Genomic DNA, 27,777 nt, shown 5'->3' with positions numbered 1-27,777 from the left:
TGTAACCAGGTAACGTTCTGTAGGTGTCACTGTGGTTTCTTTGTATTCTTGTTAAAGATTGTCCCAAGTTCCCCCACTTGAGTCATAATTATAACAATAATCCGTTTTCTTTTTAAATTATAAAATGGGGCTCCTGGATGGCCCAGTGGGTTAAGTCTCTGCTTTCTGCTCAGGTCATGATCTCAGTTCTCTGCTCGGTGGGGAGCCTGCTTCTCCCCACCCCCCACCTGTCTTTCTGCCTACTTGTGATCTCTGTCAAATAAATAAATAAAATTTAAAAAAATAATCCTGCTGGTTAACAACAGCACGGAGGACAACGTTCTTGTGCATGCTGGACCCTTGGGTGCAGCCCCAAGCATTGTGAGTTCATCTCCAGCCACAAACAGACTCATAGTATGAGGATGCTTTGACAGCCTACGAAGCACTTAGCCATTCCAAGGGTGGAACCAGAAGGGGAGGCTCTTCCCTCTTAAAGCACTAGTTTCAGGCTCTTAAAATTGCCTGGGAAGGAGCGCCTGGGTGGCTCAGGGGGTTAAGCCTCTGCCTTCAGCTCGAGCCATGATCTCAGGGTCCTGGGATAGAGCCCCGAGTTGGAGTTGGGCTCTCTGCTCGGCGGGGTCCTGCTTCCCCCTCTCTCTCTGCCTGCTTCTTTGCCTACCTATGACCTCTTGTCAAATAAGTAAATAAGTAAATCTTTAAAAAAAAAAATTGCCTGGGAAATGTGTGAGATCCTTGCATATCCTAACGCCCAAGCCTCGGCGGGCCTGGGAGCAGCTGACTTTCTGCCGAGCCAGGACCGCCCCTGCTGGCAGGAAGAGCTCCCCAAGGGAAGGGGAGGTGCTCTCGGTAGTCCGCAGCCCCAGGGGGTCCGCGGGGGAAGGGTGGGTGTCTGCTGGGGGGTCCCACCCACGACCCCGCCCAGGCGTGCAAGCCCGCGCGTCACAGGAAGGGCCAGGAGTCTGGGGGTCCTACCCACGACCTCACCCACGCGTGTAAGCCCCAGGGTCCGCGGGGAAGGGTGCCTGTGGGGGTGGGGGTGGGGTCTTGCCTACCGACACCACCCACCTGTGCACCGCCCCAGGGTCCGCGGCAAGAACCCGGTGTTGTGAGTGGGTGGCGGGTCCTGCCCACGCCCACACCCACGCGTGCATAGCCCGAGGGTCCGCAGGAACGGCCAGCAGTCTGGGTGGGCTGTTCCGTCCACGATCCCGCCCACGCGTGCAAGCCGGCGGGCTCTGCGGGAAAGGGCCTGTCTCGAGGGCCCTGCCCGGGCCGGGTCGCGCCCCCCCCACCCCCACGCGTGCGCAGCCAGGCCGGGCGTTGGGCCTAGGAGGGGCCGCGGGCGGCCACGTGGCCCCGCAGGAATGCGCGGGCGTGAGGGTGGAGCGCGGCCGAGGACGGGCAGGCGCGCTATCCAATGGGCTCCCGGCGCCGTCGGATCCGGCCAATCAGGGCGTGGGGGTGGAGCTGCCTCCCTATGGGCGGGGCCGGGGCGCATCCCCGGCGGCAGAAGCGGGGCAGGGTGAGGGGCGCTCGGAGGGACGGCGGGCGGGGGTCTCGGCAGGGTGAGTGCGGGCTGGCGGCCCGGGGTTCTGGAGGGGCGAGATCGGGCCGGGAGGCGGGGATCCCGGGGGACGATGCGGGCCCAGGGAGGAGCGGGGGTCCGCGTGGGGGCGTGAGTGTCGGCCGGAGGGAGCGGGGTCCTGGGGGCGGGGGCAGGCGAAGTTGCGGCGCGGAGGCTGCGGCGAGGCGCGGGGAGGCGCGGGTCCTTGGAGCGAGCGTCCAGCCGGTTAGTCGCGGGGCCGCGGGTGAGTCTTTTCCCCTGAAAGCCGGTCTTGTGCCGAAGGCTCGCGCGCTCGCGCAGTGCGGCCGGGCTGCGAGTCCCGGGCTGGCCGCCGCCTGAGGTCTGCGGGTCCGCGCGCGGACGGCGCGGGGTGGCCCTCGGTTCCCGGGAGCCGTGCGGGTGACGGACCCAGCGCCGCCCCAGCGCCAGCGGGGTGCGCCCTGGGCCTTCTGCCCAGCGCGCAGTGCAGGTCACGGGCCCCGAGCGGCCACGCGGCTTTCCGGGGGCGTCCTCCCGGCCCCCCTGCGCACAGCCAGCGCAGGTAATGGGCCGGTGCCGCCCCCCAGCTCCCGAAGTGTGTCCCCTGCACCCTTGGGTACAGACAGTGCGGGTAAAGGATCACAGGCAGCCTCCCAACTGCTCCCTGGCACGACAGTGCAGGGAGCAGACCATGAGCAGCACCCCCAAATTTAGCAGCTGTTCCCCCCAAACCCCGCAGCCACGCACAGGTGTGGCAGTAAGAAGCCCATGAGCGGCTGCCCCCACCTTCAGCATTGTGCCCCGTGTCCCCGGGGTTGATTGAGCGGGCTGTCAGGACCCTGCGGGAGAAAGGAGGAGTTGAGGTGTTTATTTGGAAGAGTAATTTCCCTTTTCCTCCAAAGACAAAGTCAGTGGCCTGCTTTAGGATGAAGGCGCACGCTACTTACAAAACGGGTTTCCCCTCCGCCCAGAGACTGAAGCCGGTGTGCCGGCCTTGGCGGGCAGATGCCTACTTCTCCCCGCGCGGCCACACTTCTCCGTGGGACCCGAAGTTCTGAACATAAACACTTGAGTAAATGATTCAGCTTGTCCGAGGGCATCAACGTTCAGAAAACAACAGCAGATATATTTGATGTCATGTACTATTCATGGCCATGACTCACGTTCGCCAGAGGTAAAACTTCTTATTAACCCCAAACCTTTGGGGCTTTTCTTTTGGCTCTAGTTGAGCCACAGAGTAAAAGTGGGGTAGCCTGCTGCATTCGGGACCCTGTGCAAGGGTTACTTAGTTTCCCCTCGGCAAATGGAAGGGTTACTTAGTTTCCCCACAGGCTGAACGTTGCAGGGAGTGTGGTTTTCTCTGCTCATTTGTTGCTTACAAAATGTAATCTGAACATGTTTCCTAGGAAATTACTTATTAGAGAAGAAAGATGAGATTTATTGTTTGTAGATTTTAAAACCTCACTTGCTCCATAATCTGGCAGCATTCCTTTGATTGGCTCAGGGATGTGATTTAGTGGCCAACATCGTTAGGTCGGTGTATCATGTCTTTTTGTCATCAGATACAGACTTTGATGGTGTCTTGTCATTTGTCTAAGATGCTCTTTCCTAACTGGTTAGTCTTTCCATCAAAAGAGTTAGAATAGGACAGAGGAAAAATTGAAACTGATTCAGGATAGCCTTCTACCTTTTAAAAGTTGAGCTTGACTTTCCCTGAATTTACTGTCTGGATCACGGAGACATTCCTAAGCGCCATATTTTCTCTGTAGTTTCTTTTGTGGTGTAGTCAGAAGGAGAGTCTCTGGGAGTTCTTTTGGAGAGAGGCACGCTGGTGAGTTCAAGGGGCTTTGAGAGGAACCTGGGGTGAGTTCTGGAACTGCTTGCTCGGCCCCGGGTGCGTCAGGTTATCCCACAGAGCTTCTGTTTACTCCTTATGAAATTGCTGGGACGTAGTACCTACGGCTTATTACACAGAAGCTTTCTGCCTAATGAAGAACAACTAAAACCGAGGCGAGTTGGGCCGTATTACTCTTTAAATAATACTTTTAAAACCCCGTCACGAGATACAGTATTTTATTGCACAGGGAGTCCTCAGAAGGCTGCGGGGAAAGAGTCAGGTACCGGAGCACGTTCGTGTTCCATTGATCTGGGACTCACAGTTTGCCCAGGTAGGAAGGTGAGTGCAGAGAAGTATGACAGATGAGGAAAGGAGGTGATAACCATTCAGGAGGTCACCTTCTCCCTTTTTCATGAAAGCCTTGGACCAGTGTAATTTTGACAAAAGGAGGGAATCCTGGAGCTTGCAGCAGACAGGGCGGTTCCAGGTCTGCGGAGAGCTGCCGGGGTCCCGCAGGAGAGCGGAGCGTGTTCTGCAGGAGGGTGTGGGCAGCGCTGGCTCCATGGCTGGCCAGTGTCCACCCTGTGACAGTTGTGACAGGTCAGGGCTGTGATCAGGTTGCTGGCTAAGGACAGGGGAGGCCCGGGTGGAGAGCTAGCGGGGCCCCTTCTCCTGTGCCACCGGCCTCAGCCAACACACGCGAGCTCTCTGTCTGTCCCTGTTCCTCCCGTTCACACTGCTCCGCGTCGCCAGGCCGAGACGCTGGTTTGGGCGTCTTTCTTTGCGTGTGTATGAAGTTTCAAAACCTTGATGATGGAAATGATGGGCCATCAGAGCCTCTGTTCCTCTTGTATTTCCTGCTCTCCTCTAAGTCACCGCCATGAATTGTACCTGCTAGGGGAAGGGGTGTCTGTGCCTTATTTCCTATTTTAATTAACAGGAAAATGATCTTTTGAAATACTAAAAATCCTAAAAATCGTTTGTGCGTGTTCATGTTTTTCTTTTCCATGAACCCTCTTCCAGTATTAGAAATTGTTTTTTAACGTAAAACAGCCTCAGAGCTGTAACAGGGTGCCGTGGCCTGTGTGCGGGGGAGAGCTGGAGAGGGAGTGTGCTTGCCGTTGGGCGTGGGGAGTGGCACGTTGTGCCCGCAAAGGAAATCGAGGCCCCGTGGTGGGGGGAGGTGGGGGGGGTGCGCACCTAGGGGCCCATCTTGGGCTCTGAAATCTTGACCCAGTGAATCACTTGTGACTTGACCTGGGGAATTTATGAAGAAAACAGAATGAACCGTGGAGGGCACCTGCATCCTTTGCCCTGGCACAGCTCCATGGAGCAAAGGAACCCTTCGCCGGTGAGGCGTGGCAGGATCCCTGAGGGTCTGGGCTTTGCTTCCTGCGAAGAGGGTCTGTCTCCATCCTCATCGGAACCAGAGCTGTGCGGTCTGGCTATGGAGACCTAGACCCTTACGCATGGACATTATGATTTTTAAGAAAGAAATACGGACATTTACTTTGAGATAGAAATACCAAATGTAAAACTGCAAAGTCATATATAGACGTGAGAACCGAACTTGTGTTTCTTTCCTCGGTATGGGCAGCCTGGGGCTACCCGGATGAGGAAGGCCGAGGCCTTCTGTCTGGATAGAAGGGAGCTGTGCGCGCAGAGTGCTCTGTCATCTCCTCTTCCTTACTTCTCTCGAGGGAGAATGGAGTGGGCACTGAGCTGACGGCAAGGGACGGGAGACGAGTGAACGGAAGAGCCGTGTTCACGCTGATTTGCTCTGTGCCCAGTGAGCAGAGGTTGGAAGTTTGGACTCGGAAGCGTTGGTGTTCAGGGAGGCTGTGGTCCGAGTTTCCCGCACACAGAGTCACCCTACTGGTCTGCCTCATCAGACCAGGTCCTGCCTTTCTAAGGGCAGCTTGAGAGTGGCTTGAAACCCTAGGGCATTGGCTGAGCGGTCTGGACGGGACCCCTGTGTGGGCCAGTGTAGACACAACCCAGGGAGTTCCAGAGCTATTGATGAGCACATTTCTGAGGCCGGAGTTTGTTTCTCCGCGAGAAGCCTTGAGCTGGGGTAGAAAGAATTCACTGTGTCTTTTTACTCCCCATGGGAGCAGGTGTGAGCCTGGCCGGGTCGCCGGACCAGACAGCCGCGAGGTTGTGGGCTGTTGCTTGCTTCCTCCCAAGGACAGGGACTGGGCTCCCGCCTGCCCCGTCCTCTTGCTGCACAAGTGGTAAGAAAGTTGCTTCCTGTTTGGTTCTCAAGCCGGCAGCTCAGCCGGGGGTGGGAAGCAGCCCGCGGTGGCGGCGTGGACCATGCCCTGCGTGCCCCGCCTGCTCCCAGGGCGGAGCTGCTGCGAAATGTCATCTGCGTGGGTTCTGTGAATTCCGCCGGCAGAAGCTCTTCTTCCAGAGCCACACCCCTGAGAAATTCTCTCTCCACTTTGCTGTGCTGTGTGGAAGAGGCCAGTGTTCATTTGGAACTGAAATCTCAGCTCCTGCTGTTAGGTTCCAAGGCCACACGGCACACCAGTCTCCTCGGAGCTCTAGTTCCGCAAGGAGCCCCACGGGCCAGACTGAAACCGAACCGGGGTGGCGGCTGCTGCTGCTTCAGGCTCCTCCCTGAAAACTGCAGCAAACCATGGTTTGTGTTGATGTCTCAGGAAAGAGGACAGGTGCACCATTCTGCCCCAGCACAGGGGGACGCCGGACTTCTGTCACAGGCGGCTGGGGCAGGGAGGAGAGGTGCCTGTTTCCCAGGACCTTGGCCAGAGGGAGATTTGGACCCTGGGATGCTTCTCTGCTCAGCTTTCTCAGATGAGCTCATCCCACAAGGGGAGGCGGGGTGTGTGCTCCCCTGGAGTCGAGGAAGGTGACTGGCTCCAGGTTTCCTGTGCAAGCTGATTCCTCTTTTTTTTTTTTTTTTTTTTAAAGATTTTATTTATTTATTTATCAGAGAGAGAGAGTGAGCGAGCACACAAGCAGGCAGAGTGGCAGGCAGAGGTGTAGAGAGAAGCAGGCTCCCTACCGAACAAGGAGCCCAATGCGGAACTCGATCCCAGAACCCTGGGATCATGACCTGAGCCGAAGGCAGCAGCTTAACTGAGTCCCCAGGCGCCCCAAGTGGATTCGTCTTATGGCTCATTTCCCCGATGGTCTTCAGGGTGCCATAGGTGGACCCACTGTCCCAGGCGTCCTGACTGTGTGAGAGCTCTGGTCACCTCTTCCTCCAGGGCTCTGCTCTAGGAAACTGGAGGGAGTGTGTGGCGAAACCATCCGAGTAGGCCTCCACTTCCCCCTTGCTGAGATGGTCTGGTGACTGTGAAAACTGGTCTGGAAATGGAAAGCAAGAGACAGGGCTGGGGTGCTGAGGTGGGGACGGTGGCGGTGCTTGCGAGTTACATAGGGGCCAGGTGGGTCTTCACTAGCAAGGTGATGCTTGAGTGAAGTTTGAAAGAAGGTGAGTGAGATCACACCAAGAGCCTTCTATCTGAAGGGAGAGCATGTGCAAAGGCCGTGGGGCAGGAGCAGCAAGAAGGTCCTGTGGTCACAGGAGACAGCTTAGCACATGACCTCAGGGAGGTGATAATAGTGTGACAGAAAGCCATTACAGAGCCGTGACCCCGTGGGACCCTGTTTCACGGGGCCATCCTGGCTACAGTACTGAGTTCAGATGACACAGGGTTGAGGATGGGCAAGGGAGGTCAATGATGAAGCTTTTCCAGGAACTCAGGCAGAGATGGGCTCCAGGGTGGACCAGACAGGCGGCCTTGGAAGGAGGGGTTAGTGCTATTCTGGGCACCTGTTGAAGGTGGAGCTCACAGGGCTTGCTGGTGGGTTCGTTGTTGGGAATGCAAGGAAGGAGGAGTGGAGGTAAGTCCGAGCTCTTGTGGGTTGTCCTGAGCAAGGTGAAGCAGGAGGTTTCTGGGGGAAGGAGGTAGTCCGGCTGCCACCTGCTGAGGAAGGTGCCTTTCGCAGTGGACCTGCTGATGTTTGTGTCTGGGGGACTCTGAACTTCTATCTCCTCAGCAGCTTTCATTTACAGTTCTCCGCCACTCCACACACTTGGTGTTTTCCAAAGATCTATGTTATTACCAACTTCCAGTAGCAGGAAGAAACCTGAAGAGGATTTCCCTCTTATGAAAAAGTCAAAAAGTGGGCATCACATTCAGCATCTGTTTTGTGGGGACCCCCTACGGGCGGCATGCGCCCCGACCAGCTCCTTCCTGGGCTCTGCTCTCCGCATCTGGCCGCCAGCGCTTTGAACTGTGTCTGTGAGCATCCGCTGGCCTTTCTCTCCATGTATTTTGGGCATCCGGTAGGATGTTGTGTCCTGAGGCCTAAGAAGAGCCAGAGAGAAGTAATTTTGGGGTCTGACATGCTCACTCATTTTCCTACATGAATGAAAGGTCATTCCTTCTTCAGTTTACACCATTTCCGTTGTGAAAGATTTCATAGGAACGCGGCACTTTTGGCTGGCTGGGGAACCTGTACCCCATCCTGCAGGGCTAGCTCCGTCCTGTGCTGCGCAGCGCGTTCCATGACTTCCGGAACTTTGGCTCTCCCACACGCTTCGCTCATTTTGCCCAGTCTCCACCCCTGGCAACCGCCGATCTGTTCTTTGTACTTATGAGCTCATTTTTATTCCACGTAAAATGAGATCAGATGGGATTTGTCTTTCTTATTTCAGTTTGCCGTCAGGGCCGTCCACGTTGTTGCAAACGGCAGGATTTCTCTCGACGGCAGAAGAGCACCCCCTGCACGTGTCAGACGCTATATTTTCTTTCTGTTCAGCCATCAGTGGACACCATGTGATGGCTGTCCACATGGTGGCTGTTGGGATAAGGCTGCAGTGGACGTGGGGGTGCACATACCCTTTCAAGGTCTTATTTTTGTTCTTTTAGGGTAAATATCCAAAAGGGGGTTGCTGAATCATATGGTAGTTCTAGTTTTTGTTTTTTGAGGACCACACTGTTTTCCAGAGTGGCCGCACCCGCTTGCCTTCCCACGAGCAGTGCGGGAGGCTTCCCCTCTCTCCGCATCCTCGCCAGCACTTACGGTCTCTCATCTTTTTGGTACTAGCCATTTGGACAGGTGGGAGACAGTATCATGTTGTGGTTTGGTTTCCATTTCCCTGATGGTCAGTGATGTTGAGCATCTTTTCACATACCCTTTGGGCACCGGAAGGTTTTCTTTGGAAAGCTATTCAGACCCTCTGCCCATTGTTTAGTTAGGTGGTTTTTTGGCTACTGTCGTATGAATTGTTTATATACTTTGCATTTAACCCTTTATGAGATACATGATGTACAAATATTTTCTCCCATTTCTTAGGTTACCTTTATATTTTGATGACGGTTTCCTTTGCTGTGTGGAAGCATTTAGTTTTAAGTAGTCTTTATTTATTTATTTGTTTAAATGTGCTGTTGCTGTCTTTGCCTTTGATGTCAGATTCAAAAAGTCGTCACCAACACTGGTGTCCGGGAGCTTACTGTGTTTGCTTCTAGGCGTTTATTGTCTTCTAGGTGTTCATAGTTTCAGACCATATGTAAACGTCTCTAATCTATTTCAAGATAAGTTTTGTGTATGTCGTGACGTAACGCTCAGTTTCATCCTTACACACTCACACTGCGTGTTGAGTTTTCCCGGCTCCATTTGCTGAAGACACTGTCCAGTGTGCACTCTGGGTTCCTCGGCTGTAAATTAGGTGAACATGCGTGGATTTATTTCTGAGCTCTCCCTTCTGTGCTGTGTGTCTGCTTTTAGGCTGCTCCCAGACCATTTTACTGATTCCTGGAGCTTTGCCACGTAGTTTGACGTCAGGAAGTGTGATGCCTCCAGCTTTTTTCTTGCTCAAGGTCGCTTTGGCTATTTGGGGTGTTTGTGGTTCTTTACCAATTTTAGGATTGTTTCATTGTTGTGAAAAACACCACTGGAATTTTAATAGGAATTGGATTCAATCTGTAGATAGCTCTGGGTCACATGGACATTTTAACAATAGTCTTCCAATCCATGAACATGGAATATCTTTTTTTTTTTTTTTAATTTGTGTCTCTTTCAATTTACTTCATCAGTGTCTTAGAGATTTCATTGTATAGGTTTTTAAACCTCCTTGGTGAAATTATTCTTAGATTTTTTTTTTTTTGATGTGGTTGTAAGTGGGATTGTTTTCTTAATTTTTCTGATGATTTGTTATTATGTATGGAAATGCAACTGATTTTCACATATTGATTTTGTGTCCTGCAACTGTACTGAATTAGTTTTAGCCATTTTTTGGTGGAGTCTTTAGGGTTTTCTATAGGTAGTGTCATGTTGTCTTAGTAGGTCTAGTGAAAGGTTTGCAAGGTTTATCTTTTCAGAAAAACAGCTCTTCTTATCACTGAGGTTTTCTATCATCTTTTCGTCTTTATTTCCTGATCTTCGTTATTTCCTTTCTTCTGCTAACTTTGGGCTTAGTTTGTTCTTCATTTTCTAGTTCCTTGAGGTATAAAATTAGGTTGTTCATTGGAGATTTTTCTTGTTTCTTTTTTTGAGGGGCGGAGAGAGCGAGCACAGGCAGACAGAGAGGCAGGCAGAGGCAGAGGGAGAAGCAGGCTCCCCGCTGAGCAAGGAGCCCGATGTGGGACTCGATCCCAGGACCCTGAGATCATGACCTGAGCCGAAGGCAGAGGCTTAACTCACTGAGCCACCCAGGCGTCCCATTGTTTCTTAATATAGGTATTTATTGCTACAAACTTCCCTCTTAGAACTGCTTTTCTTGCATCCCATAGGTTTTCTGGGTGTTAATGTTTCCATATTCATTTGTCTCAAGGTTTTGTTTTCCGATTTTCTTTGGATTCTTCTTTCCCTCACTGGTGTCTCAGTAGGATATCGTTTAATCTCCGCATACTTGTGTCTTTTCCCATTTTCTTGGGGTTGAGTTCTGGTTGCATACTCTTGTGTTTGGAGGAGGTTCTTGATACGATTTCAGCCTCCTTAGATTTGTTGAGACTTGTTTTGTTGCCTAAGCTGTGCTTTCTCCTAGAGAACATGCGTGTGCACTTGAGAAAAATGTATATTCTGCTTTGGGAGTGAATTGTTCTGTGTTAAGTCCGCCTTGTCTAATGTACCATTGAAGGCCAATGTTCCTTATTTTCCGTCTGGACATCTGTCATGCGGACTCTACCCGGAGACTCGGTGGGGCTCCAGGAGAAGATGCCCACCGCTCTGGAGGCTGCTGGTCACCGAGTCCCGAGTCTCCCAGTTGTCAGCATCTTCATGGTCCTGAGCCTCCGCTCCTGCCCCGCGGCCTCCCGAGTGTTGCCTCCGTCTGATTGGCCATCCTCCCGGTGCTCCAGCCTCATCAGTCGCCTGATCAGACGCCTCTGTGGGTCCCCTCTGAGCCCAGGATGAGGCCCTGCCCTGGTGGGGCCTGCAGGTCCCCATGGCCGGTGAGCCGCCTCTCCTCCCGCCCTGGGGCCTTCCTCCTCTCAGTCTTCCTCCGGGAAGCCCTCCTTTCTTCCCTGCTCTGGGCACCTTCTCGCCTCATGGAGCCTTAGCTGGCTCTATGTCTGCGTCCCCGCCACAGGCCTGCTGCGTGGGCACAGTGACTGTGCCCTCTGGACACTCTGCTCTTCTTCTTCCTGGGGTCCACCGTGTGGCCCCAGCGGCCGTTGGGTGTGGGCGGCAGCCCCAGCACCCCCGGGGCGGGGTTGGGAGTCGCGTCTTGCGCGGAGGAAGCAGGTAGGGCTGGGCCTCCCCACCGCCGGCAGAACTGCTGGCCCTTGGTGTTTGAGGAGCGGCTCACTGTGCTCTGGGGTGACGGTGCTTATTCTGGGTCTGACTGATGCAGGAGCACTTCGGCACGGTGCCCCTTCTCTGTGGGAGCCCCTCAGTACACTTCCTGTACACGGCCCCTCGCTGTGGGGACGCGAGCACAGGGCGGCCCCTCCCCAGGTGGAGCCCCCTCCCACCTCGCCCACCGCGGGCAACCAGGGGCATGGACTCCGGCCCGGAGCCTCCCCAGAGACTTCCATGCTGAGGCCTGGTGTCCTTGACCTGGAATTGACGTCCTGCAGGAGATCTCTGTGCGCCTGGTCTTCGGGGAGGGACTAGCGATCTCACTGGGGGGCGCGTCCTGAGCTGACCCTTTCCTGGGGTGTTCCGTCCCCATCTTTGGATGGGGCCCCGCGGCTCTGGGGAGTGACAGGGTGGCCCGAGCAGGCTGCGGAAGGGGACCAGCCCCAGCACTAGTCAGAGATCAGGGCGCTTGCTGGCAGGCTGCCTGGGGGCAGGGACCGGTGGGCGGCTTCACTTGCTCCGAGGCAAGGGGAGGCTTTCTTCCCTCCAGGAGGAACGTTCTGTTGTTTTGTTTTGTGACACTTAATGAAAACGTTTCTGGGCAACATTATCTGTTAAAGACAGAGTTAACTTACGCCCCAGTAAGCTGTGGTCACTTGAAGCAGTTGGAATTTTGTCCAGGTGATTGGGAGGTTTGGAAAAAACTCGGGGTGGTTCTGACCTGGCTGAGCCCTGTTGCTGCGGTCCCCGTGTGGGCGGGCGTCTCAGGAGCTTTCCCGGGGATGTGCTGTGTGGTCGCGAAGCACTTGCCGTCTGTGCGTCTCGTCTGGTCCCCCCTCCCCAGAGGGTGCGGATCCTGGCAGAGCCCTTGCGGACCCCAGCCCCGGGGACAGCCCCCGCCCACCCCACATCCCAGTTCTGTAGTTTGGGTACTTAAGAGACGGAAGAAGAGGCCAGGAGGGGTGAGGAGGAGGGGGAGGAGGCAGTATGCCCCAAGCAGAGGTGAGGACAGGAGGGACAGCATGGGAGGACTGGTCCGCAGGGTCCTGGGGCCTCCCCACCCGAGTCTCTAGCTGCCCACAGGAGGACCAAGCCAGGAGCGCCTGCAGCTGCCTCCGGCCCCTCCCCCGGCCCCCTTCCCCTCCCTGCCCCGCCTCTCCCCTTCCTGCCTCCCCTCCCTTCCCTCTTCCCCTCCCCCCTTCTCCTCCCTGCCCCTTCCTCCCTGCTCCTCCCTCCTTCAGGTTTCAAGTGAACCACCTCTGGCTTTTGTGCCTCCTTAGCAGCCCTAAGTCCACAACTAGGTGCTGTTTCAGCCCCAGAAACGCACAGGGTATGGCTCAGGGGTTAGTCCTTCCGTCAGAGCTTGGGGGCATCCCGCGAAGGTCATGTGCATTCTGCAGCCGCCCGCCCGCAGCCCGGACATGGAGCCCCCGTCTGGAGAGGCCTCGTGCAGTGGCCCCATCCCGAGCCCCAGCCGGCCCTTGGGGTAGGCGCCAGGGAGGGGGAGGGACTGCGCCCCTGAGCTGTCCTGACTCTGGGCTGGCGAGGGCTGCAGAGCAGAGCAGCGGACAGGGAGGCTTCTCTCTCTGGAGAGCCGAGGCTCCTTCTCTTGCGACTTTCAGTCAGACCACTGTCCCGCCTGGGCTGTCCCTGCTTGCCCCTCCAGCCACCGGTCACCACTCGGTCACTCTCTTCCATCCCAGGACACCCCAGGATTCTGTGTCCTCAGGTCGGAGTGTGCGGGGGAGGGGCGTGCAGGGCACAGGCAACCCAGGGGCCAAGGCTTTGAGGGAGGTGGAGAGCTGAGCACAGCAGACAGGGTGCCCCGGCCCAGCCTCGGGTGGAGGATGCGACCTCAGGGGCCTCACCTTCGTACTCTGGGCCCTGGGCTGTTTGGGAAAGAGCCACTTAGCTGCTGGCGGCCATAGGTTTTCTAATACCGTTGACACAGAATAAATTTGCTTCTCTTTTAGTTTTCTGTCTTCTGGGGCCAGTGAATAAAGGAAGGGAAGAGACCTGGGGTTGGCGTCCGTCTGACACGAGCGCGTCGCTTACAGTCGGAAAGAGGCGGACACCGGACAGCCCCGTGTAGCTGTCCTGACCCTCACCCTGACCCTAACCCCAACCCCAACCCTCACCTAACCCTAACCCTCGCCGCAGCCTCCCTGGTAAAGCCCAGGAGTCCCGGCCAGCTGAGCTCCCTGCAAGCGCGTGAGAAGCTTCTCCGTCTTTCCCTTTCCCTTGTGCGTCACCGTAACTGTGAACACGGTTGTTTTCTGTGTTTTTCTGTGCAGGAGGTTTCTGTCTGTCTTTCTGCGCGGGAGGTTGGCGCGTTTGGTCTGCCGTGGAGTTTAAACTTAGCGGGTGCCATTCCGGCAAGACGTGCGCCGTGAGACCTTGTGTGCTCATCCTCGCCCCTCCCCGGGCTCTGTGGGCGCAGAGCCTTACGGATGTGACGTCCGTCCACAGGCAGTCCCAGAGGGAGGGCACCTGCCGCGGGCCCTTGGGGTTTCCTGGCGCACACTGCTCAGCGCCCAGCTCCCTGTCCCCTCGTCCCCGGGTTCTGTCCTTGGGGTCCTCTCCTCTTAGGCAGGAGGACCCGAGGCTCCTTGTCCAGGCAGTTTCCACGCCGGTGCTCCGAGCCAGCCCCTTTGGTTGGGACGCTGGGCGCTCTGTGACTCGGACAGGCCAAGGTGGGTCCTTGCTCTGGCGATGGTGGTGGGCTCTGGTGGGTCTGGGCTGGGCACAGGCTCAGCCACCTGCAGCCCATCTCTCGGTGACCCAGACTGGGGAGACGGGTGAAGTGGATGTAAGGGAGCCCCCCCCACCCCGCCCCACCGCTGGTGCCCACAGTGCACAAGAGGCTGTTCCCTCGGGGGCGGTGAGTGAGCCTGTTCCCTCGGGGGCCCTGCTCCAGCCTCAGGGACACAGTCCCCCCCACCCCCGGCAGCCCTGTAGCTGGACCCCCGTAGGTGGGTTGCATGGCTGAGGACACAGAGGCAGGAGCTGCAGAGCCCTGTCCAGCTGTGGGAGGTCTGGGGAGCTGGGTGTCCCCAGAGCCCAGGCCCCCTGTCCCCTGCCGCGTGTTCTCTCTGCTGCTTCTCTGTGGAAGGGACCCTGGTTGGGAGCGTCCCGCTGTCCTCAGAACCCCGAATGCCGAGCGCTGCTGTGGTCACAGGCTGTGAGAAGCGTCTGTCTCCTGAGCCTCGGCGTCCTGCCGCTCACGTGCCCGTCCCACACAGGGTATGAGACGCCAAGAAATGCCGTGGGAGCCAAGGTTCGGGAGCATTTCTGCAATGTGGGAAAAAGCAGGCACAGTGACGTGGGGTATCTGGGGGCTGCCCCGGCCTCAGAGACCATCTTGTGACGCAGAGCCACACCACCTGCAGACAAGTCCTGTGAAATGGTCCCACGGGGCTCAACCTCTGGGCTCCTGCTCTGACCGAACACGTCATCTTTTTGTTTAAAACCGCGATCTGGGTGCACAATGCAGTCTTTCATTAAGATGCTTAAATTGGAAAGTGACCGCAGTCGCACAGCCCAGACTGGAATTATGTCCTGCTGCCGTCTGTCGGAGGACCGCGTTGTGTCGGCGAGGCTCTGTGCTCTGGCCGAGGTCAGTCTTGGACAGAGCCGGCTGCGGTCCAGCTCGGTCCCCAGAACACCATCTGTAAGCGCTGAGGGTCCCCAGGGAGGGTGCCACGTGCCAAGTGCCACCGGGAGACGGCTCAGAGATGCGGCTTTGGCCCCTGCGTGACTGCAGGGGAAGCAGGGTTTTCGGTGTGGCCTCAAGGGCCTAGAGGGGCAGGACGCCTCCCGGGTGCCAAGCAGGCCGTCGGGGTTAAGTCCACGCTGGCCTCGGGAATCCAGGGGCAGAAGCGTGTGTTTGTGGGTTCTTCTCAGGAATGTGGCTTCCCACGGACGCTGCTGTGGGGACAGCGGTGTCACAGAGCGTGCTGTGAGCCGCTGGGCTCTCGCCGGTGTCCAGAACACCGATCATGGCACCAGAGGCTGGCTACCAGTCCCCGCGCCGCAGCTGGAGCAGGTCACGCACCCGCAGGGGCCCCGCGAGCTGGGCACATTGGCGCAGGTGGCCGTTGGAGCAGCGAACCCCAGCAGCGTCTGTCCTGTCTTGTCCGTGTCCAGTGGGGAACGGGGCGCTCCGCTGGCCTCTGTTCTCAGGTGTTTCAGGGACAGCAGGTGTTAGTGAGATTTGTGCTCTGCGGTTTGAAAGAAAAGTGTTGAGGACGAGTGACCAGTGTTCAGACAGGAGGAGCCACATGGCCGTGGCTGCTGGTGTGTCCCAGCTCCTGCTGAAGAGCCTGGGGCAGAAGCGCCACCCTTTGTCCCCGACCGGAAGGATGTCTTCAGTGGCGGTGCCCCCCCGCTGGCCTCGCGCACCAGCGGCACCTGTGCTGAGCTCAGACCCACGAGAAAGCTGTGAGTTGCCCGAAAGCCCGAGGACCCCTCCGGCTGCCCGGGGTGCTGTTGTTTGGGGCTCTTCTCCACGCAGCTCTGAAAATGCCGGGTGCCCACACCCCGTCTGTGGCGACAGCGCTGAGTAGCTGCACACCCGGTCCTCACCTCTCGGGCGGCTAAAAATACGTTTCCCTTCTTCCTCACTTCCTCTCGCGACTGTGGAGTCCATTGTCCCCTCTTCCTGCGGATATGTCGCGTCTTTCCTGTTCCCCGCGGTGCCTGTGGCGTCTAGGCGCACCGGCCGGGCGGGGCCGGATCCAGGGTGAGGACCGGCCCGGCATTTTCTTGTGGGACCAGCATCAGTGGGAACCCTGGCATCTGGGACGTGCTCGTGTGCAGTGCAACGTGTCGCTGCTGGCTGGGTCCTCTTCCCTTTGCAAGCTCACCTGTAGGACGCAGAAGCCTGGGAGACTTTGGGACTCACTTCCTTGGGAGATGACGTGGCAGGAGAAGGCACTCCCCTCCATGCAGCTCCGAGGGCCGCGTGATCCCTGCAGACATGCGCCCTGTCCCTCCCGCCACCCGCTGCCCAGGAGAGATGTCCGTCCGGCGTCCATGCTGCATCACAGGCCGTGACCCCTGCGGACATCACGCTCGGTGCCTAGAATGCAGCGGACGTTGGTTGACTATTTGCTGGCTGACGTGGGGTGGTGGGTGTGGAGTTCCGTGTCAGGGTCGCCGTGCCTCTGTCCCTGTCGCTGTGGACCAGGTCACCGCAGCCCGAGGCCACCGCTTCTCAGGGAGATGCGCTCCCACCTGCATTATTTCTTCCCGTAACTGCCACAGTCTGCGTGCGTCTCTGCTTTGGGAACCGAGCGATGGTTTCTGGCCAGGAGGGTGAACTCTGCCGTGGGCTCTGTGGGCCCCCGAGGGATATATGTTGTATCAAATCCTTGGAGAGGGCCGGGGGTGGGCATGGTGGGGCAGAGGACGGACCGCAGTGTGACTCGACCAGTGCCCGCTGCCACCTGCCCAGTGCCCCCGCGTGCCGGGCCCTGTCCCAACCCCCTGTGTTCAGATGTTTCACCCCTGCAGCAGCCGAGGCCACCCCTGCTGCTGTCCCTGTGCTCCCGGTGGCCTGTAGGAGGACAGGGGTGCAGACCCAGCATGGACGTCCGTGTTCCTGGGTCTCCCCGGGGTCGGTTCCCAGGAGCCCTCCACACCTCCGTTCCTTCACTTGGAACTGGCACGGGAGCCCGTGTCCTGGAGGAGAGACGGGACGAAGCTGGCGGACAAGCCTGAAGCACAGCGCAGAGGGGCGGCCGTGCGGGCAGGGTGGGCCATGCCCCCATCGGGGCCCTCACCAGCTTCCCTTGTGCTGCCCAGGCTGAGAGCCGGCATGGTGGGCACCGCAGCTGTGTTGGCAAGGGACCCACAGCTTGCCCCGCTGCGGGCAGGTGTGGGCTGGGGCGTCGTCACCGCCGCACTCGCCTTGGTGCCATCCTGGCCGCCTGAGAGCCCGGGCATTGGCCGTAGGAGCCGGGCAGGTGTCCGGTGCTGTAGTCCCTGCGAACCAGGGAGCGGGCAACAGGATGCCCCTCGGGAGCCGGGCACGGACATCCTCACAGTGTGGCTGGTTTCATATTCTCAGACTTTGTTCTCTTTCGAAAGCACATCGGGAAACCAAGTGCAAAGAAGAAGAAAAAGAATAAAGCTGTGTGTGCAGAGACCTGGCCTAGACCCCAGAGCTTAACCACTGAAGGCTTAGGGGATGGTCAGCCTGGTCCGTGATCCTGGGCAGCGAGTTGTTGACTCGAAGCCAAAGCTGAAGGAAGAGAAGGGGCAGCCGTCTGCCCTGGGCTCCTTTCTCCCGACCCTCGTGCCGGGCTGGGAGGGGTCCGCCAGCAAGCCCGGTGTGGAGGGAACTCCTGGCCGTGACCCTGGGGAGATCAGGCCCCCGGGGACTCTGCACGCTCACAGGCGTGATTTCGGGGGCGAGTGGCCGTCCTTCGGGAGTGGCCCCTCAGTGAGCAACGTGACTGGGGCTGACGTCAGCCCTTCACCTGTGGTGACCGTGGTGTCTTTACTCCCGCAGGGGTCCAAGGACTGACGTTTCCCAGCTGCGCCATGGACCAGCCTGAGCCACCCGCCCCTGCTCCTGAAGGTAACCGTCGTCTTGCAGGGCCCCTTCCGACGTTGCGGGCCCTTGGGGAGAAGGGGAGGGTCTGGCCACACGTCCCGAGGAGGTGCAACTCTGAGCCCCCTGCCTGCCCAGTGCTCCTCCCTTACCTTGGGGTGCCGTGTCTGAGCCTCCTGTGGGCCCTGGGCACCCCCTCAGGGCAAGCGCCTGCCCGGAGTCCTGTGAGGTCCAACTCCTCCCGACCCATTGCAGACCCACGTGGGGATGAGGACAGGCGGACCTCCTAACTGAGGGACCACAGGTAGGCTCTCGCCACCCCAGGCGTCCGCTAGTGCAGCAGCAGGACGGTTTCCAGGTCTGCCTCCTTTTGCGCTCGGCTCGCTCAGGGAGAGCAGGGACCTCTTCTGTCTGGCTGCTCTGTATGTGAGGTTGGCGAGGGAGGGGCCCCGTCCTGGGCCGTGGCCAGACCACAGAGACCACAGCATGGCAGCGGAGGGTCTGGTGCTGTCCCTCCCAGCTCGCAGGGCGCGGTCTGCTTGGGGCTCCCGTCCCCGGGACTTCCCTTGACCTGTGCCCGGACAGATGTGCATGTCCCCAGCATGCCGGGAGGTTGTAGGACCCGAAGGGCAGTGAGCCAGAGTCTGGGAGGAACCCATGTGGAGCCAGAGCCTGGCTGTCCCTTCTCCTGTGCTGGCTGTGGCACTCGGGGCCTTGAGTTTATGGTCTTGCCTCTTGGTAGGAGGCATCGTGGTCTCCTGATGCCTTCCCAGAACTCATAGCAACCCCACCCCCCACCATGGTAGGGAAGGAGGACCCCTCCGTGTCCCCGTGCCAGAGGAACGGGGCCTCACCCACAGCCGGGTGGCAGGCACCTGCTGATGACGGGTTGGGCTCCAACAGGACACAGAGAACAGAAGCTGTGTGCGAAGGGTGGAGGGGCGGTGGCCTGTGATGGTGGCATTGTTCTGGGGACACCGCTGTGCACACGCAGCCGCCACCCCAGGGATGTCCGGAGCCAGGAGGAGGCCGACAAGGACGGTGGCCGTGAATGGCCCCTTGTTGGGGGAGCTGTTTGAGCCTGCTGCTTTGCAAAGCCCTTTTTTTTTTCTAATGATAGTAAGAAATAGAGCACAAACAGCCTTCTTTCGAAATGAGAAGAACATCTTATCTTGGATCAAGCTTTTTTTGTGTTATAATAGATGTGGTCTTACTGGCCCCAGGGACAAAATGTGTCGCCTTTATCTGAGCTTAAAAATGAATATTCTCTTATTTTTTCCACTCAATGTCGTAGTTCCTCCATGGCATGGCTTTCAGGCCTGTCTGGGTTTTCAGCAGCCCTTGAGGGCTATCTGCTCGAGGAGGGGACGACCTAGGAGGGGCATCTGTGTGTCCCCGAGCCCTGGAGCCCCCGTTCCCCGGAGGGGTGAGCGACCCGAGCCAGCCCATCCTGAGCCCAGGCTCTGTGTCAGCTGCGTAGACCGGTGCATTACAGGAGCAGAGGGTGGCCGGCCTGGGGTTGGAAGGACTCTAAGTCCCGGTGGGAAATGTAACATTGTAGCCTGTAGTGACTGAGCCTTTGTTGCAGTTTGGGAAGACGCTAAGACCTTGAAGACCTGAGAGATCCAGTGTGAACTCTCGTTTCCTTGGAAGTGCGCTGGCCCCAGCGGTGCAGTTTGCTGCTGGACTGAGGCGGGGGGCTCAGTTGTGGGAGGAGGGCGGTCGCGGGTCAGACTGTACCCCTGGTGCTGTGCTTGCTGACAAGGTTGTTGTCTTGTCAGGGTGTTGACCAGAGGGCCAGCCTGGCACGGGGTCTGAGTCGGGGCCCGGCTCCTCTGCCTGGAGAGCTGTGGGCAGGACCCTGGGTGGTGCCCTGGGACACATCAGGAATGTTGCCGGAGTCGGGAAGAGGAGAGTCCAAAGCAAAGGGACTCCTCCGTGGGTTGGTTCATGGCCCTGCAGTGGCCCGGGGCCTGGGGGGATCCAGAGGTTCCTGCTGTGGACCTCTCACCCCAGGGAGGGTGTGCAGGGATGGGGAGGGACCGAGGAGTGGCTGAGCCGGAGGGGCTCCCGGAGTCCAAGCAGAGCTCCTTGCATGTGACTCCAGAGCTCCAGCAGGAGGTCTGGCGTGGACGGTGGGTTTTGTGCCGATGAAGACCAAGGCTGTGGGCAGGCCTGGCCTCCCATGGGGAGCATGTCGGTTACTCGGGAGCACTCGTGGGGGCAGAAGGAGGGGTCCATCAAGGAGGAGCCTGCCTGGGCAGCCATGCCACTTCCTGCGGACAGGACCACGGATGTCGTCTCTTAGAGCCTGGAGGCAGGAGGCCCAGGGTCCAGGGTGGGCAAGGCAGGTTCCCCAGAGCCTCCCTCCGTTCTCTCCCTGTATCCTCCTGTGTCGTCCTTCTGTGTGTGGCTGTGTCGCGGTCCCTTCTCCTTATGACGACCCTAGTCCTGTGGCACCAGGGCCCGCCGTAGGGACCTCGGACCTCTGCATGAGTCGTGTTCGAAGTACTGGGGCTTTGGCCTTCAGCATTTGGTTTTGGGAGACACAAATCAGTTCTCGAGAGGAAACGGCGGAAAGTAGCAGCCGGATAGGTGGGAGGAAGCCAGGAGTGTGTAATGTCTCTGATGCCAGATGCGGCAGTGAGGAACAGCCCAGTGACGGGCGGGGACAGATGCGGGTGACCCACGGGCTTTGGCTTTGGGGACACATCCCCCAGCATCTTGTGAAGCCGTCTGCCCGGCGGTGGGGAGGCAGCAGGGGTGGTGGGGGAGAGGAGCAGGTGCAACACAGAGGGTTTAGGGCAGTGAGACTCCTGCATGTGACCCTGCCATGGCGGACACGAGTCATTGTCCAACGCCATCAGGCACGGCCCCTGACAGGAGCAGCGGACTGTGGGGGACAGTGACCTGTCAGTGTGGGTCGGTCATAAGAAAAGCTGTTTGCCACTCACTTTCCTCCCTGAGCACATGAAACAGGGATCCTTTCTCCCTGCATGGGGGAGCCCGCGGTTCAGGCCCGTGCGGTCAGAGGTCATAAGGCTTTTTTTTTTTTTTAAGATTTTATGTATTTATTTGACAGACAGAGATCCCAAGTAGGCAGAGAGGCAGGCAGAGAGAGAGGAAGGGAAGCGGGCTCCCTGCCGAGCAGAAAGCCCGACGCGGGGCTCAATCCCAGGACCCTGAGATCATGACCAAAGGCAGAGGCTCAACCCAATGAGCCACCCAAGCGCCCCAAGGGTTTTTTAATAGCAGTGTTTGCAAGGTCACGTAGGTGGTCGCACATTTGCATGGGCGTACAAGCACCTGCTTAATTGCCTGTTTTTAACGCTTCCACGTGAATCCCCACCTGGAAGTAGGTCCTGGGCCGTGGGGCAGCTCCATGTTTGGCCCGGATGGTGTACACACCGCCTGCTCCAGTTCCCGTCCCCTCCAGCGGCGCACCGGGGTTCCGGTTCTCCAGTCCTCGCCAATCTTTGTTATTTTCTATTGAGTATGAAAGGGCCAATTACAAACACTATTAGTGTGTCAGGAGCCTCTTTCCAAATTACTGAATAAACTTCAACAAAATAACGTTAATTGTTTCAGTAGTAACGCACTGTGTAAATGTGTCGTGATTTGGAGACTCTGTCTTCTGTTGTAAGACATGCAGGTACGTATTCCGATGACCTCTGATCATTTCCTCAAGGCAGACATTTCATGGTAGAATTTCTGAGATGGAGGATTTACAGAATTAGAAGGCTCGGGTGAATATTGGCAAGCTACCGTCCACAGGGTCACCAGTGCACACTCTCATCGGAATTCCGTGTTTTAAAGACATATTTTTCTGAAGACTTTCCTTGATTCCATGTCAGCGTTTGCCACTGTCTTGCTTTTAGCCAATGAAAGTGAGGTCCCAGCATGCCGGGCGGGCCCCGTGTGTGCCGTGGACGTGCCGTGGGCGTGCCGTGGACGTGGCGTGGGCGTGGCGTTCTGGCCGAGAGGTCCCTCCCGCCTGCCCCCTCGCAGGGGCCAGCCTGAGCTCTCCTTTACTCGGAAAGTGTTTCCTCTGAAAGACCCCTTAGAGTGTGTTGCTGGTTCCAAAGATTCAGGGACAAAATACACACCCGGTATTTAAAGCCACTTTTTCTTTTGGACCGTCAGTGGTCCGTCTGGGCAGTGAGGCCCCAGCTGGAAAGAGTTTCTAGGCTGACTCCTGCCTCGACACACGTCCTCAGCTTCCCTCCCTAGGAATGACTCCACCCTAAATCCCTGATACGGACTGTCCCGCCCCCCCAGCCTCCCCCACCCCCCTCAGGAGCTACGAGGTGCCTGCGTCCTTCAGCGGCCCAGGGGCATGGAAGCTGGTTTCCGTAGCCTGCTCAGCACCCACGCTGCTTGTCTGTAGCTGACCCAGGCCCTGACCCGGGATCGAGGGGCGCTCGGGGGGCTCTGGGCAGGGTGGGAGGGGTGTAGACCACCCACCATTGTGATGGGACAGCCCGGCCTGGCCTCACGCACGCCCCACCGACTGGGGAGGTGACCCCTTCCCATCATCCGTAAGGGCCCAGGCCATCCCGGAATCCACTTGGACCCCAGCCCCGGGGACAGGGCAGGGAAGCGAGCCCTGCGGCTTCAGCACAGGGGTGTGGAGGGCGAGGTTCCTGATGTCTCCGTTACCTCAGCCCGAAGACGCACCACCCCCAGCCTCTGATCCTGTTCACGTGTCCTCAGTTCTAAATAACCACGTTCAGGTCCCTGCGTTCCCCGTAGGCGCCTTGGGAAACAGCCGGGCATGTGTACCAGCCGTTTGGCTGGTAAGTCGGGGTGGAACCATCTGGAAGGGACCCGACCTGGGGCAGTGGGGCCTGTCCCGGCAGATCCTTCCCCAGCCTCACAGAGCCGGAGCTCTCTGTGCCTCGGGCCCTCTGAGCGGCGGCCCAGAGAAAACCCGGTCACGCTGGGCGCGCTGGTTTGCTTGCTGGGTGAGCGATTTCTGCTTGTGCTGACCTTCAGGTCATCTCTCTCAGCGGGTCACGTTTTCCTCCCCTTAGTGCCCATTACTTCATAAGGGAACCCCCTAGATTCCTCTAGGGCCTGGGGTCCCTCCGTCCCGCAGGGGCCCCTCCCGTGAGTGTGCAGGAATGTGACCTTAATGGCCCAGAGCTTCTCCCTGGAAAGCGACTGATTTTTTCTGATATTTCGTGATTTGTCTGAGCACCAGACACCGGCCGACTGTCTTGCCCCCGAGGGAGTGGTGCGCTGGTGGTTAAGGATGTCCAGTTCGGGGGATTCCGTGTTCTGACTTCGTGCCTCAGAGTTGGGGTGCAGAGAGGAGGAGGAGGCCCTTCCCTCCCACGCTGGCCCTGCACGTCCTGCTCTGTCCCCTACCCCAGCTCCGTAGCCGCGGCGCTGTGACCCCTCACGGGCTGCCTGGGCATCTGTCCACCTGCCCCCCGCTTTGTGAGCCAAGCATGGGGGTCCAGGCCTCATCCCGGTGGATAAGTCCCGAGATGGCCAGTCTCAGATGCCTGTCCCAGTGCCCACCGGAGACCCCCTTGGTGACATCCTTGAGGCTGAGCCCCCTCCTCCCTGCCCCGCACATCCTCGGCCAGGAACGTGTGGCCAGAGGGCCGGAGGGCGGCCTGACATGTGCAGGGAGCACGAGGTTCCCTGCCTCCGGGTGGTGACGTACTTTGCAGGTGGCCGCGTGGGCAGAACCGGGGGGTCTGGGGACCCGTGGGGTGGGAGCCACGTCCGTTCCGTGAGGAGGTTGAATGTCTGTCGTGGGCGCCCCGTGTCCGGATTTTCCCTCTCCTTCATCTTCGCCCTGCTGCCCTGGCCTCCCCGATGTCCGCTGTCGCTGACAGCGCTTCTCCCTCCCTCCGGGCTTGACCATGTCCTTCCGCCCCGCAGACAATGCCGCGAAGCGCGAGTCCGCCGACGAGGACGACGAGGGGGAGCAGTTCGATTTCGACAGCGGAGATGAGGTTCCGGAAGCAGACCGACAGGCTGCGGACGCCCCCCCGGCCGGGAACGCGGGCGCAGACGCCCCCTCCGGCTCAGGTGGGTCCCCTGCGGCCACCGGCAGCGCGGCCCGGCGACTCCCTTGCCCCACGGCCAGTGGGACGGGCACGGGGGCCTTGGGCGTCCGGGAGTGGGACCGTCGTGACCTTTCTGAGGCCTGAGCCTGAGAGACGGGTTCGGCTCCGGCCGGGTGTCCCTCATTTCTGCTCCTGCCCCGTGTGGGCGGGCGCTGGGGGTGTTGGCGGGTGAAAGCGGTCCCGGCGCCGCGTCTGCGGGGACGTGGAGCGGTTCCAGGGTCAGCGCCGTCGGGAGAGGGAAATCCGCTTGGGTCTCCGAGGGGGCGTTGTCGCTTGGGCTCCCTGACGGGGAGGACGGGCTGGGGCGAGGCTCCGTGTCTCCGTCCCTCAGAGCACCCTCTGCACGTCGCGGACTGGCCCGAGCTCAGCGGCCTCTCACTCATCTCGCAGTGGAGGCCGCGCTGGGAGCCGCCAGGCCCCGTGGGCACCCGCCCCTCCGATGCCCCAGAGTCGGGGGCGCCCCTCAGCACCCCAGCTGTGGGCGTCTCCTGGGCGGCCCGGTGTTGCCTGGGCCCCAGGAGGGCAGGTCAGCGGTGCCCCCACCTTGATGCTTGTGTGTTTGCCTCCAGGAGGTGAGGTTGGGGTGGGGACAGACACGGACGCCCCGGCAGAACCCGCCGCCCTCCAGGCCCCGGCGAGAGTCAACCCCTACTCTGTGATCGACATCGCGCCCTTCCAGGACGAGCAGCCCCTGCCCCCAGACGCGGACGCGGAGGACGACGCCGGGAGCCAGCCGGTGCCCAGCGGGTACTCGGTGCCCGTGCCCTGCGGCTACGCCGTGCCCTGCAGCCTGCCGCTGCTCCTGCCCGCCTACTCCAGCCCCGTCGCCGTCCGCGCCGTGCCCCCGCACGAGGAAGGTAGCGCCCCTGCTCCTCTCTGCGCACCGCGGGCCGGGAACTAGCCTTGTCCCTGGGAGCCGCGGTGCTGGGTGCTCAGCGAGAAATGCCAGAGCGGGCCAAGGCGGAGCCGTCCGTGCTCCTGCCGAGGCCACAGGCACCTGCCACCCCTGCCGCGGGCACAGGTGTCCAGGCGCTCCTGAGGGCCCAGCGCTGTGCCCCCAGCGAGTGTGCTGTGTTCTGTGCAAAGCGGACCCCGTGAACGCAGCCCGCTGAGTTCTCCTCTCCCTGAACTCTGTGCTCTGTGTCCCGGACACGCCACGGGGACACAGGCAGCGGGCTTCTGAGGGACGAGACACCCCAGACCCAGAAGCACAACCTGGATTACGTGAGGTTTCTTTCCTTCCCAGTTATGCACAACGGAGACAAAACATCTTTAAAGAGAATCTCGAATTTACACTGGGAAACGCACAAGGTTTTCGGGGTTGATGTTTCCCCATGTTTTCCTGGTGTAATTGGCAGTGATCTTGGAAATTCACCACGATCCACAATGCTGTCCGTATCTTGTAGCCCAAAGACTAAGAACAATCTGAAAATAAGGAAGTAGGCATTGCAGTCAAAAAAAGATTGAGGAATATGTTCTTGTGTTAATTTGCTTATTTTCAGATTGTTTGGTTATTTTTAATAATTAAATACTAATTTATTTTAAGTAATTTAGTATATTTAAAAACCATTGGCTGCTTTTTGTGCCGTCCTCCTAGAGCTGTTAATAAAATCCTATCGTAACAAACACTGTGGTAAGTCCCCAGAGCCAGGAAGACAGGTCTGATCGTCTCTTGAGCCTTCAAAGACAAACCGGTGCACCAGGCTCTCCGCTGGGGTCATCGGAAAGCTTGCACTTCGGGGGAGGCTGGGGTCCGAGGCCTGGACCTGCGCTGCCGGCCGGCCGTGAGCTGGCCAGCCTCTTAACTCTTTGCACCCTGTGGTTCTCCCATGGACCTGGGGGTGCCTCCTGGCTGTGCCAGGGCTCAGGCCCCCCAGCACGGAAGCTGCCCCATCTGGACCCTCAGAAACAGGAAGAGTCCTTCTCTTCCCGCTGCCCAAACCTGTTCTGAAAAAAGACTCTGAGGTTCTGCTTCTGTTCTCTAGTGGTCCTCCAATGGCCAGAAACTCACAGTGCTCTGCTTCTTGGCAAGAGCTTCCAGATCTTTCCAGAACAGCAAGAAATGAGCAGTTAGTGTGGCCAGAGAGAGAACTTCCGAGTGTGCTGACCTCCTGACCTCTCCTATCCAAGGTCTCGTGTCTGAGCACACAGCAAACCGGGTGCATCTCCTTTCTTGAAACGGGGAGCACAGGGGAAGAACACATCATTTTGGGTGGGCAGTGAGACGAGGCTTGGGTGGTGTGCGTTTGGGGGTGGGGGGTGATGCCCTTGGCCCAGCCTTGGGGCAGCAATCCCGGTGCGCAGTGTGGTTGCTGCCAGTTAATGTCCTTTCTTCAACACTTTGTCTAGTAGCTTTGTCTCTTGGGAGGTCCTGGGGGTCATTCTTCGGGGCAGCTGGTGTGGTGGAAAGAGCAGTGTTTGGAAGGGGGCACAGGGTTGAGTTCAGATCCAGACTCTGCCTGTGACCTGACCCGTGGTCCGTGGCAGATGCCTACCGTTCGGTGGCCTTGAGAACACGGCGAGTCCGTGTCCGTGTGGCCCCGGCTGCACCGCTGGGGGTTCCCACCACCGAGGAAGGGTATTTGTTAGTAATGAGCAGGACCAAGGGACCATTTATAGCCGAGGTCTCCACGCTAAGTACACTGCGCCCCGCTTTCATGGACAGCAGCGCACCGTCACTTCTTTCTTAAAGGCTTTTTGTGGACGGTGTCCCCGTGGGGCCGATAGCGCCCGTCCTCAGTTGAGCTCATGGCCTTTCGTCCTGAGCTCATCACCCTCTTGGGTGGGAGAACAGCCGTCGGCCGAGACACGTGTGACGGACTCGTGTGTGCGTGTGCCTGTGTGTGTGCGTGAGTGTGCCTGTGTGTGTGCATGAGTGTGCGTGAGCACGTGCGTGAGGACGTGAAAGGTGGGTTGTCAGATGCCAGCGAAGGGACGTCGTCCCGTGAGACCTCTGGAGGCTGCCGTGAATCGATCAGTCGTGAACCCCCGTGTGGAAGTTAAGCACTGAGAGGAAACCGGTTTCTTTGTCGCTCAAACGCGGTTTCTTTGGGGCACGGCTAATTCCAGCTGTTTCAACGGCCTTCGTGTATCACTTTTTACTATAATCTTGTTTTAAATACATTTTATCTAAAACCTGAAAAACCTTGAAATCTGTCAGTTAATCATTTTTACGGTAAGATAAGCTTATCACTGAAAAAAATATAAAAGCATCTTAAGGATAAAAATCCGCTTCCTGAGCATTTTACCCTCAGCCTAAACCCACTGAGTTTTTTCCTTTCCTCACAGAAACTCAGGAAGCAGCAGACGACAGCCAGTTTACTTCTTTACGTTCTGAGGATCCAGCAAGCAGGTACCTTGACTAACTTCCGTACGTGCTCTGAGTTCGTGACCCTTTCCTGAGATGTGGAATGCAGCGTACGGGGGGCGGGCCTGCCCGCCCTTGGCGCTGTGAGGTCACCGGCCAGGCGCGCCCGCAGCCCGAGACCCTCCCTCCCAGGTCCGGGACCGCTCGCTGTGTCACCCGGGGCCCCCAAGATGGGCTCGCCGGGATACAAGGACCCCACAGGCTGTCCCTTGTGTTTTGGGGAGACAGGCCGTATGGGGGCACAGGCGGGTCGACCAGGAGCCGCAGCCCGCCTCGGGGGTCCGTGTGCTTTAGGGTCAAAGAGGGTCGCAGCATCCTGTGGGGGAGGGGGGCTTTTCCCCGCGTGGGACCCACCTCGGTCTGGAGTCCTCCAAACTGATCTGATTGCAGATCGTTCATACCGCTTGCCTTCAAAGACGCTGTCGTGTGCGTGGGGCGCCCCGCGAAATCCCCGCTTCCCGGCGAGCTCCTCCTGGGTTCCAGGACCCCGGTGCGGGCTCACTGGCAGGACCGCGGACTGCTCTGTGCCTTCCCTCGTATATCCTGTGCCCCCCTGCTGCTGGACGAAGGGTTTTTCAGAGATAAAGACCAGGTGTACCAAAGCTTAGCATGCGA

The 27,777-nt window shown here is 58.5% G+C and overlaps 1 protein-coding gene across 7 annotated transcripts in view; it reads left to right on the top strand.

Annotated features, from left to right (window-relative positions):
• Positions 1–1,475: 1,475 nt before the first annotated feature.
• ARHGEF10 (Rho guanine nucleotide exchange factor 10) overlaps positions 1,476–27,777 on the top strand; it is an 83,952-nt gene continuing 57,650 nt past the window's right edge. For 4 of the 7 annotated variants that reach the window (XM_082715285.1, XM_082715281.1, XM_082715280.1 and 1 more), the window contains exons 1-5: positions 1,476–1,565; positions 17,671–17,739; positions 23,608–23,757; positions 24,368–24,652; positions 27,084–27,147. In XM_082715285.1, coding sequence (XP_082571411.1) covers positions 1,478–1,565; positions 17,671–17,739; positions 23,608–23,757; positions 24,368–24,652; positions 27,084–27,147 — 656 coding nt within the window. In that variant the 5' untranslated portion in view covers positions 1,476–1,477. Of the gene's footprint in view, positions 1,566–2,445; positions 2,718–11,064; positions 11,100–17,670; positions 17,740–23,607; positions 23,758–24,367; positions 24,653–27,083; positions 27,148–27,777 lie in introns of those variants that run through there. The other 3 variants (XM_082715282.1, XM_082715283.1, XM_082715284.1) reach the window with 3 other exon arrangements.

Source organism: Mustela nivalis (genome assembly GCF_964662115.1).
Source record: "Mustela nivalis genome assembly, chromosome: 20".
NCBI lineage: Eukaryota > Metazoa > Chordata > Mammalia > Carnivora > Mustelidae > Mustela > Mustela nivalis.
This window is presented reverse-complemented; position numbering and strand designations above follow the sequence as displayed.